A 14,956-nucleotide genomic window follows, 5' to 3' on the forward strand; every position below is an offset into this window, starting at 1 on the left:
GACTCAGATGGAAACAACTGGAAGGTCTATACATTTGCATATCATATACCTTCTAAAGTTACCTGAATTTTGTTCAAATGTGTTACAGAAAATAAAAGGAACCACCCATAAGATGTCTGGGGGTGCCTGCTTCTTTAAAGGGAACTGATTTAAGCCTTTCAACTGCAGTTATAACATAAAACCCTGTTGATTTTAGCCAAGCAAGTCTTTTCCGTTTGTTCTTGGATAATTCAGACACAGGCTGTTTTCAAAAATTCCTCTGGTGTGTGTCCCCAGGGTATCGAGGGCCATGAAGAGGACGTGGCATGCAGTGACAGCAGTGTCAGCGCTGCTCGGTTCTTTGGTCCGTTCCTGCCAACAAAGTCTGGGCCTTGGAACAGCAGCCACCCCAGTGACCAGATTCATGTCAGACTGACAGGATGACCATAGGTGGTTTCCAAAGAGGAAAGCCTGCAGTAGCTGAGATGATTGCCTGCTTTTGACTATTCCTATCAGGTTAGAAGCAGTTTGGATATTTATATTCTGGGAATGGAAATAATAGAGGTCCGTTCTAGTCACTGAGCCATGTCATATCCTGTACTTTCAGAACAATGAGAAAGGTTCAAGAGGAAATCTAAATAAACACTCTAAATGATGAGGGAGGAAAAGCAAGCCTGAAACAATATATGGGCTCCAGAAGGAGAGGTCGAAGGGCCTGACCCCATCTTACTCAAAGGTTTTCATGAGCTCCAGGCTCCTTTGCCTCCACGCACCTCTTCTTCCACAAAAAAGGATTAAAAATTATATTTTACAACTGCATTAGTATACAGACAAATATATTAATGTTATGTATTAAAACCTGTTCTTTGACTTAACAAAATTTTTTTTATTTTATTATTTTTAGTTTTTAAAAACTAGGCTCTCTCTGTTGCCCAGACTGGAGTACAGTGAGTTCTGATTGTGCCACTGCAAACTTGAACTCCTGGACTCAAGTGATCCTCCCACCTCGGCCTCCCAAAGCAATGGGATTACAGGCGTGAGCCACCTGGCCCCCCCCTTTTTTTTTTTGAGATGAGGTCTCACTCTGTCGCCCAGGCTGGAGGGCAGTGGCATAATCTCGGCTCATTGCAACCTTTGCCTCCCAAGTAGCTGGGACTACAGGCATGTGCCACCATGCCCAGCTAATTTTTGTGCTTTTAGTAGAGGTGGGATTTCACCACGTTGGCCAGGGTAGTCTCAATCTCCTGATCTCAAGTGATCCACCTGCTTTGGTCTCCCAAAGTGCCGGGATTACAGGCATGAGCCACCGTGCCCTGCCCTGGCCTTGTTTTGATTTTAAAAGAAATGAAAATCTGTTTTTGGAGATCTGTAAAAGCACTGTGGCTCTAGGCATTCTGTCTACTGAACCCCACAGGTAAGGGAAGGGTGTGAGGAACGTAGGGGAAGCCTGCCCAGGCCAGGAACCCAGGACCACTGTGGAGGTCAGCAGGTTGGGATGTTGGTGGTTCCTGGAGCAAAAGTAAAGTGAGCCCCCAACTTAGGGACAAGAGTTCTGTGGGGGACTCAAACAAAAATTGGTTATCAGTTTCCGCACGAAATGGCCGAGAAGTTGCATACCCGGAAGTCTATTTTGGAGGAAGCTCACTTATGACAAAGTGCCCTGTATTCAAGAAGGAACCCATACAAAATGTAATCAGTCAGGAAATTATCTTTAGACTTGAGTGGTAACTTGTTATGAATATGTATGTTTAGATGAAGAAAGGACATACACAGATGATGTATAATGCAGGCAGAGAGAGAAGACAGCAGTCTACATAAAATCTAGAAAAGGGACAGTTCAAGTACAATTTACTTAGTTATCTAACCAATTCTTGTCTAGAGAGAAAAAATAACTAGTCCTTGTTATTTGTTGATTTCTTTTTCTTTTAGCTTTTAATTTGAAACTTTTTCTTTTTTTTTAATGTTTGTTTGTTTATTTGTTTGTGTTTTCGAGACAGAGTTTCGCTCTTGTTGCCCAGGCTGGAGTGCAGTAGTGAGATCTCCGCTCACTGCAACCTCAGCCTCCCAGGTTCGAGCAATTCTCCTGCCTCAGCCTCCTGAGTAGCTGGGATTACAGGCGTGCACCACCTTGCCTGGCTAATTTTTGTATTTTAGTGGAGACGGGGTTTCACCATGTTGGCCGGGCTGGTCTCAAACTCCTGACCTCAGGTGATCTGCTCACCTCAGCCTCCCAAAGTGCTGGGATTACAGGCATGAGCCACCATGCCCACTCTTTCCTGTGACTTTTAAACTGAGACTTGAAAGTTGGGCAGCACTTACTAGCTGCATGGGGTGTAGGGAGTGGTCTACAGATAGAAAGAATCTTCCAAGTTAAGCCCCTACAGGGGAAAAAATCAAATGACGGTTATAGAAATTATAAGGCAGTGATTTATGATAAAGCTGGAAGTACAGTTAGGGACCTGACTAGGACCTTGTAGAGCACGTTAAGGATCTGGGGATGTGGGACTTTATTCTAAGGACAATAAATAGCCGTGGAAGAAATTTCAGCATGGAAGCATTTGAAAAGATTCCTCACTCAGCTGCAGTGGAGAATGGTTTGGATAGTGGAGTGGGGTGCCGGAAGATCAGCTAGCAGCTGTTTGAGCAAAAGATGATGGCGTTTTGGAGCAGAGAGGAAACAGTGGGGTTGGAGAACAATGGACACTTAAAGGGTGTATACAGGTTAGATAAATCCTCATGACTGATTTAACATGGAAGGTGAAAGCCAGGAATGTGTCAGGAATTCCCAGATTTCTGGCTTGAGCAGGTAGCAAAGTGGCAGAACCATTAACACAGCTAGGAAACACTGGAGGAGGGGCAAATATGTGGAAGGTAAGAGGTCATGTTCAAAAGGTGGTGGCTGTAGTAGGAACCAGGACCTACACTCAGGAGTCCGGTCCAGAGCTCACTCTTATCATCCTCCCATGCCATCCCTAGTGTGGGTTTTGGCGGATTCTGTTTTGTTTGTTTGTTTGTTTGTTTGTTTTGAGATGGAGTCTAGCTCTGTCTCACAGCTGGAGTGCAGTGGAGTGATCTCAGCTCACTGCAACCTCAGTCTCCCGGGTTCAAGCAATTCTCCTGCCTCAGCCTTCCAAGTAGCTGGGATTACAGGCACCTGCCACCACGCCCAGCTAATTTTTGTATCTTTAGTAGAGATGGGGTTTCACTGTGTTGGCCAGGCTGGTCTTGAACTCCTGACCTCGTGATCTGACCACCTCAGCCTCCCAAAGTGCTGGGCCAAGTGTGAGCCGCGGCACCTGGCCCTGTTGTTTTTGTTTTTATCAAGATGACGGTCTCACTATGTTGCCCAGGTTGGTCTTGAACCTATGAGCTCAAGTGATTCACCCGCCTCAGCCTCCCAAAGTGCTAGGATTACAGGTGTGAGCCACCACGCCCGGCCCCAAGTGTGTTGATACTACATTGTCACTATGCTATCCCCAGTATGATAAATGGAAATATCGGTGATACGCTCGTAACATTTTCAATTAGCTTAAGCCAATTTGTTTTGTCTCCTGCATAGTCTATGCATTTCAAGGGGTGTCTCTTCTGTGGGTAATTCGTTTTGAGCCTCAACTTAGCCATATCTCCCAATGAACATGAAAACTTTAGCATGTGGATTTCTCCCCAACGCTTGCTTTTCTCTCCATCTTCTTCATCTCACCTGTTTCTTTCCCGCAGGCTCCACATCAGCAAGTCTTATAGACTCTGCTGCCAAAATTCATCTGGAGTCCCACTACTTCTCCTCCTTTTCCATCACTACCATCATAGTTCAAAATGAATTTTATCGTTGTTTGATTTCCCACGCGACAGCAAGGGTTACCAGAACAGTGACTAGAGCACGTCTGTGCTGTGCACTAATGCACTTCCCATTGCCTAACATAGAATAGGAAACCAGAAAATACTTGCCCAATGCGTGAATGAGACTGGTTTGTAGATTAGTCTCCTGTGAGTGTGCTTAGCATGAATAAATCCCCAGAGCCTATTTATTTACTAATCATAGGGGTCATAGGGAGTTTCTGAATCTGGAAAAAAAAAAAAGAGAGAGAGAGAGAGAGAGAAACTGACCTAGGAGTGTGGTAATTTAATAAAGCTATGGCCACTTCCATGGTGGACACCAGCCCGTAGGCAGTGGTTAGGAGCAGCACAGAGGGGCTGGGGTGGGAGTGTGGCAGAAAAGCCAACTTTCCTACCAGACCTGCCATTTGGCCCCTTGAGCCCCTAGATCCACTAGAAATAACAGACTTTTATGTCTAGTGCTCCCAAAAAAATCTGGTGTCTCAGACTGAGAACTAAACTGAAGAGGACAAATGATGTTCTATAATACAAATAAAATATATAAGGAATGGGTTTAACCTACAGTCAACAATAAGCAGGAAACTCAAATGCTATGTTACAATCTTACGTAGAAAGCCTCTGAGGCTAGGGTTTCAAGGTCAGTTCATGTTATGGGCCAGGTAGTAAAGGAAAAGGCAGCTTTGAGTCATTTCCTGGTTTCCTTGTATTCCCTTCATACAAGTGAGGTTTTTTTTAATGTATACACAATTTTTTTTTATTTTTGAGACACAGTCTCACTTTTTCACCCAGGCTGGAGTGCAGTGGCGCAATCTCAGCTCATTGCAATCTCCACCTCCCAGGCTCGAGAGATTCTCCTGCCTCATTCTCCCGAGTAGCTAGAATTACAGGCACGCACTAATTTTTTTGTGTTTTTAGTAGAGACGGGATTTCTCCACGTTGGCCAGGCTGGTCTCAGACTCCTGGCCTTAAGTGATTCACCTGTAATCCTAGCACACCTCCCAAAGTGCTAGGATTACAGGCATGAGCCATCGCACCCAGCCTTAAATACATACACAATTTTAAAAAATTACTAGAAATGGAGTTGTTTATAAAGTTCCTTGGCAATCCTGATACCATGGCCACAATGAAATAATGAGTGTAATACACAGCAGCTTCCAGCCACACTGAAAATAGAAGCATGTGAATTTCATATAGTAAGTTTGATATCTAAATGTTTAAAATAAATAAAACGTTAACTGCTATCCTGGACATTTCTCATGCTTGATGATAACCCAACATCTTTTAATCATCTTTTCCAATGATTGGCAAAGTTCTCCCATTCTAAGTTCACCTCCTTGAAGGAGAAACCAGAAACTCACTCTCCACCCTCCCTTGCACCTGGGTCCCAGACACATGACTTGGCCTCTGCCAAACAGACACACCCACACCAGAGCTTAGTTCAGACATGAGTCATGCAAGGAAGTAGACACAGGCATTGGCAGAGGTGTCCTGCTTAAGGGGCAACAGCACAAAGGCTGTGACGTCCAGTGCCTGTGCCAGGCGTGCGGTATGAGGTGCCCTAGCCTAGCAACAGCAGCAGTGGGGTTTCTGCTGGAGTGGTGATCTCACGACAGGCTGCAGGTGTTGTTCCTGGCTGCATTGCCCTTGAGCCTGACTTTTGCTTTCTTAGAGATTCTGTGAGCTTCCTAATGGGCTTTAATAAAGTCCTTCTCTGCTTAACTAGAAGAGGTTCTGGTGTTTGCATCTAAGAACCCTAACAGCTGCTAAAGGAAAAAAAACTATACTTCTCTGATTTTTTTTTTTTTTTCTTTGAGATGGAGCCTCACTCTGTCGCCCAGGCTGGAGTGCAGTGGTGCAATCTCAGCTCACTGCAACCTCCACCTCCTGGGTTCAAGCAATTCTCCTTTCTCAGCCTCCTGAGTAGCTGGAATTACAGGTGTGAACCACCACACCCAGCTAATCTTTATATTTTTAGTAGAGATGGGGTTTCACCATGTTGACCAGGCTAGTCTTGAACTCCTGACCTCAGCTGATCCTCCCACCTCAGCCTCCCAAAGTGCTGGGATTACAGGTATGAGCCACTGTGCCCAGCCACCATAAAAACCCATACATAGGTTTTTATGATCAGAGCAGAAGTTTTATAACTTTCAAATCACACCCACACTGTTTATTATAAATACTAGCGACTTGCAAAGCTATATTTTATTTTTTTCTTATTGACTAGCCTACTGGCATAAGATTACTCATCCTAGATGAGACTGTTACTGCCAGGAGGTTTTTTTTTTTTGAGACAGGTTCTTGCTCTGTTTCCCAGGCTGGTTGGAGTGCAGTGGCACAATCACGGTTCACTGCAACCTCGACCTCCTGGGCTTAAGTGATCCTCCCACCTCAGCCTCCTGAGTAGCTGGGACTATAGGTTTGCAACACCATGCTCAGCTCATTTAAAAATTATTTGTACAGATGAGGTCTCACCATGTTGCTCAGGCTGGTCTCTAACTCCTGGACTCAAGCAACCCACCTGCCTCGGCCTCCCAAGGTGCTGGGATTGGCCAGGCGCAGTGGCTCACGCCTGTAATCCCAGAACTTTGGGAGGCCAAGGTGTGTGGATCACTTGAGGTCAGGAGTTCAAGACCAGCCTGGCCAACATGGTGAAACCCCATCTCTACTAAAAATACAAAAAAAAAAAAAAAAAATTAGCTGGGCATGGTGGCACATGCCTGTAATCCCAGCTACTCAGGAGGCTGAAGCCGGAGAATCGCTTGAACCCAGGAGGCAGAGGTTGCAGTGAGCTGAGATCGCGCCACTGCACTCCAGCCTGGGTGACAGAGCAAGACTCCAAAAAAAAAGAGAAAGAAAAGGAAAAGAATAGCTAAGAGCATAACTCTGGAGTCAGGCTGCCAGAATTCAAATTCTGGGGCACCTCATGCTGGCAATGCGACCTCTCAAATTCCTTACTTTATCTAATAATGTAGGGTTATTTATAGTGTGCACACCATAAGATTTTTGTAAGGTAAATGAAATGATATAGGTCAAATTGTACTTAGAAGAGTATCTAGTGAGTTCTCAATAAATGTTAGCTATTATTATTGTTAACTATCCCACATGTATGTTCAATATTATAGAAATGTCATTTTATTTAAGCACTGAAAAAAATATTGTTTTTAAATGATATTTTGAGAGTGCAGTTTTAATAAAAAGTGAGGGCAGAAAGAAATGTCTGCTTATCAACCAGGGAGCCTAGAAAAAGAAGTTTCGCCTAAAAGAAAGACTTTAGACATCACCCCTATCCTTTTTGTGTAGCTTCTCCCAATTATAATTATTTTGGTGAATTTGGCAACCGTATTCACACAAATGCTGGAGGAGTCCAGGATCTGGCTGCTCCTGTGTGTAAGGGAGGCAGAGGCCTTGGCTGTGACCCATGGCTAAAGCTCAGGGGGAATCAGGTCACAGGCCTGTCGGTCCTCCCACCTCTGGGGTTATAGCGTAAATACGAAGTTGGATTAAACATCATTTTCTGCAGATGTAGCTTCGTATAGATAATCTCTATGTGTGCAGGCAAAGACCACATTGGAGGGCCTTCTCTCCACAACCCAGTGCTAATGCTAGTCAGGTTTGGGGGTGCTGAGGACCCCTAATGTGCATTCCTGGACCCTAGATGGGTCTCGCTTCATCTGCACGATTTCCCCTTTCCTAACAGCTCTCTGGTTGCTAAGAGATTGTTTTCAGATCTAAGGGTTCACTCTTTGTCCTATTCCAGACCACAGCAGGGTTTACATTCCCTCTTATGAGTTTGCCAGGAGCAAAAAGTAACATCCCAACCTCCTGTCAACTCAACAAGAGATTTATTGCAATTAACTAAAAGGACACTTGTTACTACAGGAATACCATATGCTTCAGCAAAGATAGGATCCCAGCTTGCGGCTGGCCTCTGCAAACAGTCAGGGGCCTGCCAACACAGCCTTTTTTGGTTGTACAGTTATTAACAGTGCAGCCTCCAGACCCAGGAATGTTTCCAAGGTGCAGCTGGCACTGAGATAGTGAGGTCGTCTCCAAAGCAGTCGTCCCCAACTGGCTGCCGCAACCACAATAGGCTTTTTGTTTAAATTGCTGGACCCGCCTACTCAATGATCACCCTCCTTTTCTTTCTTACCAAGAGAATCTTAGGTATATTGGGGCAGCGTTGTTCTCAGCTAAAAATACTACATTTCCCAGCCTGCCTTGCATGGTCAAGATCAGCGGCTTGCAAGGTGAAGTCCCCCAGAGATTTACTGGAAAGTTTTCTTTCCTGGCATACATGCTGCTGTTCACCCTCCCTGCCCACCTCTCTTTAGTGTTTGGATTTTGTGAAGGCTAATTTGGCTGATTCTAGGTTTCCTTTCAATTGTTTCTCAGGTTGTAATTATGTTCAAAGGTTTTGAGACTGCTGGAACTCTGATTTCTAGGCAATAGGGGAATTCCTGTGTATGCATTGATTACTTTTAAAAAATTGATTCATATAGTTTGATCTGAATATTCTAAGTGAAAATGATTAAACATCTGCCCTTTTTCAAAGTTACTAATTCATACACAAGGAAATATAGAACTAGGAAATTAATTACAGAAAGATAAAAAAATTTGAGGAATGAGCAATTTATTTCAATAAAGAGAAAGCATTAATTTTGCTACAGTGGGAAAAAATGAACTCAAGTGTTGCTACATTTAACTGTATCCCCATTTATCTCTGCACAATGTCTTTATCTCAGTGTCTCAATTCACACTAAAATATTGAATGAGAAATATACCACGCTGGCTGATTGCTTGACATATCTGATTTAGGGAGACATCTACAACCACTCCTCTCTTTTTTCTCCCAGTAAATACTTTTGACTTTGACACTTACCATATTGGAAGTGACAGGTGCCCAAGGGCAAGTGCATCAAAGCAGTTAGGATTCGAATGTTTGCTAAGGATTATTTTTTTAATGGAGCAGTTTTATTGAATCCTTAACATGCAGAACCCAGTGACTCTCCTTTATTGTGAAACAAAACAATTCAAATGATTGCAAACCCCAGAACCTAACAGAGAAGCACCTAAACGTTTAGAACAAACATACTTATTTTTCAACCTTTGACATTTTTGTGAAGTACACTTATCATCTATATACCCCTCTCCCTTCTTCTGTTTTATAACATGCCATTTCAACCTGTTTGTTTATAGAATGAAGGCCTTAAGGAAAAGCCTTATTCACATCCCCATAAAAGAAATAAATAAATATTTGTTTCTAGAATCAATGTAACTGAACTTGACTAAATCTTGATAGAGGCTCCAATCTTACACATAAGGCGATGGATGATCTTTTGCTGTCAACAAATTCTCATTAAGATAGCTAAACAATTAATTAAATTATTCAAATGCATTTCTTGAGTTCCTACTATGTGCAAAGTATTGATCCAAAGTAGACACGCTTCCTTAGAAGTAAAGTGGGCCACTGAAATCATAACTTCAAAAGTATAGAACTTTTGATACACCCAAAATATGACCGGAAAAGTTTGCTGCTGCTGTTACTGTTGCTGCTTCCAGAAGTGCCCAGTTTAATTCTAGGGAATAGCTTAGGCATTGGAAGAATATAATTTAAACTTAAGCATTAATAAAAGATGGAGTTAGGGAATGGTTGTACCTTTATGCGATAACACAATTAATAATGTGAAGTACATCCTAAAATGATTTAAAATGATTGTGAAACAAAACAATTCATCTAAAATGAATTGTTCGATCTAAAATGCTAGCATCTGGCCAGGCGAGGTGGCTCATGCCTATAATCCCATCACTTTGGGAGGCCAACGTGGGCGGATCACATAAGGCCAGGAGTTCAAGACCAGCCTGGCCAACATGGCGAAACCCTGTCTCTACTAAAAATACAAAAAATTAGCCGGGTGTGCTGGTGCACGTCTGTAATCCCAGCTACTCAGGAGGCTGAGGCAGGAAAATTGCTTGAACCCAGGAGTCGGAGGTTGCAGTGAGCCGAGATCAAACCACTGCACTCCAGCTTAGGTGACAGAGTGAGACTCTGTCTCAAAAAAAAAAAAAAGCTAGCATCTGGGTGAAGCAGTCTAGGAGATGACACCAGCTTGAAAATAAACCAATATAGATTTCAAAATAAACCAGCATACAGACCAATTGCAATTTATAGAAAAAATAAAAATATAGAAACATCACCTCCTCTCCCTGACCCCAGTACTGAAATTACACTTCCTCAGACATACTGCCATCATTGGGAAGGGTGGGGGCAGATTGGGTACATTTATAGAATATTAAATAATTAAATAACAGAGACACCGTTTTTGCATGTATGGTCCCAAAGACTTTTCAACTTATTTTTCAACATTACAGTTGTTAAGAATGGAAATTGAAGGAATTGTACATATTTTAGCTGACAGTTTCTTGCAGACCCCAAAGTGAAAATGAAACACATCACCACCATAAGACAAGCTGTTTTGTCTGTCACCCATAAGACATAACTTGATAGGACATCAGGCTTGCAAGGTCTAAGCGCTTCCTTCACATACCTCTAAACATTTTATCTTTCCTGAACTAAATAGATTCCTTTTCCAGGTCAAGTGTTATCTTCTGGCAAAATACCTTCAGGATAAATATGCTTCCTCAGTTATATATCCCACAATGCAAGCTTCCATTACAAGCTTAAACTCAGCTCCTGGCCTTGCTATTCAAGCCTCTCCACACTTACTTCAAAAGATCACTTAAAACACTAAAGTAAGAAAATCTCTCTGAAGGAGAGAGACATTCAAGGAAAGCAATGCTATTTCCAGCTCATGCCCTGCCTTCGAAACTCAAACTTAATCTCATCTCTTGCGAAGAGCCTCAGCAGTCTCCCATTTAGAAACTTGTTCTTACTATTTTCTAAATGTGGTGATTAAATAAAATTAAATGCAAACAATAAACAATAATTAAATTACAAACTTAAAATAAATAAAAAATACATGGACTGGCACTTTTCAGAGAAGGTAAGAATAGACAAAGGTCAGTTTCGGGAACTTCGCATTCCTTTCTGTACCAGTTTCTACAATAGGCGGGAAACACTGCCCTCTAATGGGCTTATAGTGTTACATCCCTTAGTTCATACGGTGAGACTGCCCCAGGATGCACGTACGCGTGCTCTCTCTCTCTCTCTCATTTTGGCTTCTGGGACACAGTCTGTCCTTGGTCATCTGTGAACGACTCTGAAGACCATGGAGTCCCTAGAGAAGCCGTGAGAATTCGTGAAAGCTCATCAAGGGGATTAAAAGTTAGCATTCGTTGCAGTGGTTTTCAAACCTTAGTGTGCCGCAGAACCACCCAGAGAAATTGTTTAAACTCAGGTTGCTGGGCCCCACAGCCAGTGTTTCTGATTCCATAAATCAAGGGGGTTGTGTCCAAGAATTTGCCTTTCTAACAAGTTCCTGGGTGATGTTAATTTGCCATTCCAGGGACTACACTATGTGAGCCAGCACTATGCTAGGCACTTTGGCTCATTTAATATCTCACAACAGGGTGAGGTTTTATCATCTTTGTTTTACACAGTCTCAGAGAGATTAGGTGGCTACACTCACACAGCAGTGACAAAGCCTGTCTGAAGCCCAGGACTAACTCAAAACCCATCACTCTCTTCTGAACACAACGATGTCGGGAAATGAAGTTGGCAGTCGCTCCATCTATCTGGCCCTCAGCTTCATGTGAGGGAGCAGGACTTAGATGATGGCTTAACGGCTTCCCCTCTGAGTACTTGGAGGACTGGATTGGGAGCCCCTCAGGAAAGGCCTACTCCATACCCAGGCTGCATCTTGGAGCGGGTAACCCGAGGGGAAAGGGAAAAGGAGGACATGTCAGGACCAGGGCCCTCTCTGGGTTCTGAACCGTCCTACGGCGTTCAGAGAAGGGCTGATTTGCGCTGGATTCTGGAGTTCTTTGTATCAGAAATTCTGGAAGAGAGGCAAATGCCTTCTGTCATGGGCATTTTGAGGACTTCAAAGGCTAGTAGGACTTGGAGAGGACCCAGAGGGTGGTACTCTCTCCAGTCTCAGGCCAAGCCACCAGGGCAGGCTCAGGGACCCCGAAATAACTTTAAAACAGGAGTGCCTGCCCAGCTGTGTTTAGGCAGAAAGGTTTTGATAAAGGAAAAAGAGTTTTTGGGTCACATTCTTCCACTAGGATCACACAACTGAAAAGTCCGTAGCACTCAAGCCCAGGCAGATGTCACAGAGATGGGAAAAGAAGGGATGTGGGGACCCGCCCACTTCAAAAACAGTTTTTCTCATCCTTTGCCTTCGGCTCCTAACCCAGCTTGGTGTTTTCCTAAGGGAGCTACAAAATCTGGAGCATCCCATGGGGATGATTTGCTGGCCTCGGTCATTAGGGGGAAAAGATGTTCTCAGAAAAACAGCCCCGCACGCTGGTCAGCGGAGATCTTGAGGTCGTGGCCACGGCTGGACTTGGCGCAGAGCTGAACCCGGGACTCCAGCTGCTCGCTGAGTTCGTCCAGAGCCCCGGTGCAGGACTCCAGGCTCTCGGCCAGTTTCTGAATCTTGGCCTTCAGCACCGCCTGGCTAACCTTGGTGTCCCCCTCCGCCCGCCTGGGGATGAGGAAGCCACGTGAGCCAAAGAAGACGATGAAGTAGACAGAATTGTACAGGGCGATGGAGGCGTTCCTCCCGCACTGCAGCAGCTGGCTGTCCCCGCAGCCCTGCCAACGGCAGAAAAACTCGAGGCAGCTCAGGATCTCCCGCATCTGGTCCTGGCAGGTGGCGGCGATCTCCTGCACCCTCCGCAGCTCCCGGGAGTTGCAGAAGATCAGCGAGAGATCGGACGTGATGGTGACGGCCCCTCCGGCTGTGGCCACCCCCAGCCCCACGGCCGACACCAGCAGCGAGGTCCCCAGGGTGACGGGGCTGAGCGAGAGCCCCACGATGGCGGCGAGGGCGCCAGTTGCGCTCAGCGAGCTGCCAGCCACGTTGGCTACCAGGGAGCGCCTGCGCAGGCGCTCCAGGCGCCGGACCACCTCGCGCAGGCGCAGCACCTGGCCGTGCAGCCGGCCTCGGCGGTCCAGCAGCAGCCCCTGGAAGCGCCGCAGCGCATCGGGCCCCTGCGGCTCCCGGGCCGCCGGCCTCTCCATTCCCTGCGGGGACACAGACACGCGGTCAGTCTGGAGTCTCCGTGGCGGCAGCCGCTCCCGCCCTGCTGCCCGGACGCCAGCGGGAAGTTGGCACGAGTTCAGCGGAGCAGCCACTGCCATGCTAGGGGAACGGGTCTGTTTGCAGTGGATCATGAGTCAAGTTCTTAAAGACCTGCTCTGGAATCCGTGGGGGAGCCACGCAAGTTCTCAGGACCTTATCTCTGCATATGGAAATAGGAATAATGCTATCTTCTGCTTCTCTCCCAGGGAACGCTAACGATGGGCTTTATCAGCTATGTGTTAAATAAGATTTAAACTGGGAGGGGCGTGGTATTAGAAGGCTTCTCCAATACTGAGGCCTTTGCTCTACTTAAGATAACACTTTGTAAGTGATGGGTTGTACAGTTTACAAAGCGCTTTTATCATGTGAAAATTGGATCCTAGGAGTTTTGCAACACACTTTTCTCTCTTTCTCTAATGAATGAAAAAGACGTCACCAAAACCTCGAAAATCATATTTTCTACCAAGCAGAAGAAACTAATCTAAGTTAGATGCTTGCCTGAAGCAACTCTTCTGCTTGTGATTCTTCCAGGCTCTTTTCTTAGAATCAAGCCTAAAATGAGGTTTGCACTATTTATTCTAACTAGGGCTCCTTGGATCTTCAGAAACATCAATCTTTGCTGGGTGCTTAATTTAAACTAAGTCACATCAAGTTAATACCATTATGTCTCTTTGTTATGAAAGTTTTCTTTTAAAAGTGAGTAATGGTTGAATAAAATAAAGTGACCAAAATTTTTATTCAACAACTTGTACCACGTTGAGGGCAACTGAAGATGACTGACAAAGATACGAACAAGTTGTACATCTTGGGGGGAAAGTACATTCATCCTAGTTGCAGATTCCCACCTTCATGTCCACTGTACTCTTCATTATTAGGAACTTCTTAAAAGTGGCAAATGAGCCATAGAAATAGAGCATTTCAAAACTGAGCTATCAGGGCAGAAATCATTCTCATCTGGAAGAATCGCCTGCATCAGACATCAGATTCTAGAAGCAGCTGATTCTTCACAGAGCCCAGTCTAGAATCCTCATCTCCTTACTCATAGGACTTAATTTTACTTCCGTGCTTCCATAATCCAACCCACCAGGGATAATTTTCCAAGTGAAAAGAGAAAATGAGAAAAAGTCATCCCAAATATATGCCTCGGGGCTCCCCACTTACCATTCACTTCTGTCTGCCTCCAGGAAAGTAAAATCTGAGGCTGTTTCTGGATGAGTGTGCTTTATAGTTCCAGAGAACCAATGGCTGCCCTGGGAAAGCCTTGTCTCATTCTGAGAATTTGCCATTTCCTGTCATGACCCCTGCTGCCTTCATCCAGAAGGACGTGACATGGTGGAAAATGACCTGCCAGCACAGCACATCCCGTATTTAGGAAATGAACATTGTGTGTTCGCTTTCCCCTGAGCGCAGGAAGAGAACCACAGGCTCTTCCCTAACTTGAAACAAGTGTGTTGTCATTCTCCCAGGGGGATACCCTGCCTTTCCTGAGAATAGCTAATGACGCGATAGGGAAGGCCTTCAAACGCACCCCAGGCTGACCAATTATAGTGTTTCTTGAGGCCACCATTACAAAATCATATTTTAAAAGAAAAGGGAGGGGGTGGAAAACCTTCATATCTGATATAGCCACTCATACTCCACTGCTGTATTTTTAAAAGCATTCTGAATCTGTGAGTGGCTGGAGCCTGTGATCCATTTGGCATGCAGCGGGTACCCTGCAGTCCTAAGAATGCAAGGCCACACCCACAGGAAGTGCTGCGTGCAGTTTGGGGCATCTCCAGCTGTGGAGAAGACATTGGCAGTCTCAGAAAGGGCGCACTCCAGGTCACGTGCATCAGAAAAATCAGTGGGGTCAGGCTGCACGAGGAGCTAATTGTACACTTTCAACCACAGCAGGGCATTGGCTTCCCAAGTTTTCATCTGAAGTAGTAATTGTA

The 14,956-nt window shown here is 44.9% G+C and overlaps 1 protein-coding gene across 1 annotated transcript; it reads right to left on the reverse strand.

The window, feature by feature from the left end:
- Positions 1 to 8,426: 8,426 nt before the first annotated feature.
- APOLD1 (apolipoprotein L domain containing 1) lies at positions 8,427 to 14,268 on the reverse strand. The gene is made up of 2 exons (XM_030804482.1): positions 14,181 to 14,268; positions 8,427 to 12,961 (listed from the first exon to the last, which is right to left on the reverse strand). The coding sequence occupies exons 1-2, from the start codon at positions 14,181 to 14,183 to the stop codon at positions 12,218 to 12,220; spliced, it is 747 nt and encodes a 248-aa protein (XP_030660342.1). The 5' UTR covers positions 14,184 to 14,268; the 3' UTR covers positions 8,427 to 12,217.
- Positions 14,269 to 14,956: the final 688 nt, after the last annotated feature.

Source organism: Nomascus leucogenys, chromosome 23, assembly GCF_006542625.1.
Source record: "Nomascus leucogenys isolate Asia chromosome 23, Asia_NLE_v1, whole genome shotgun sequence".
Lineage (NCBI taxonomy): Eukaryota > Metazoa > Chordata > Mammalia > Primates > Hylobatidae > Nomascus > Nomascus leucogenys.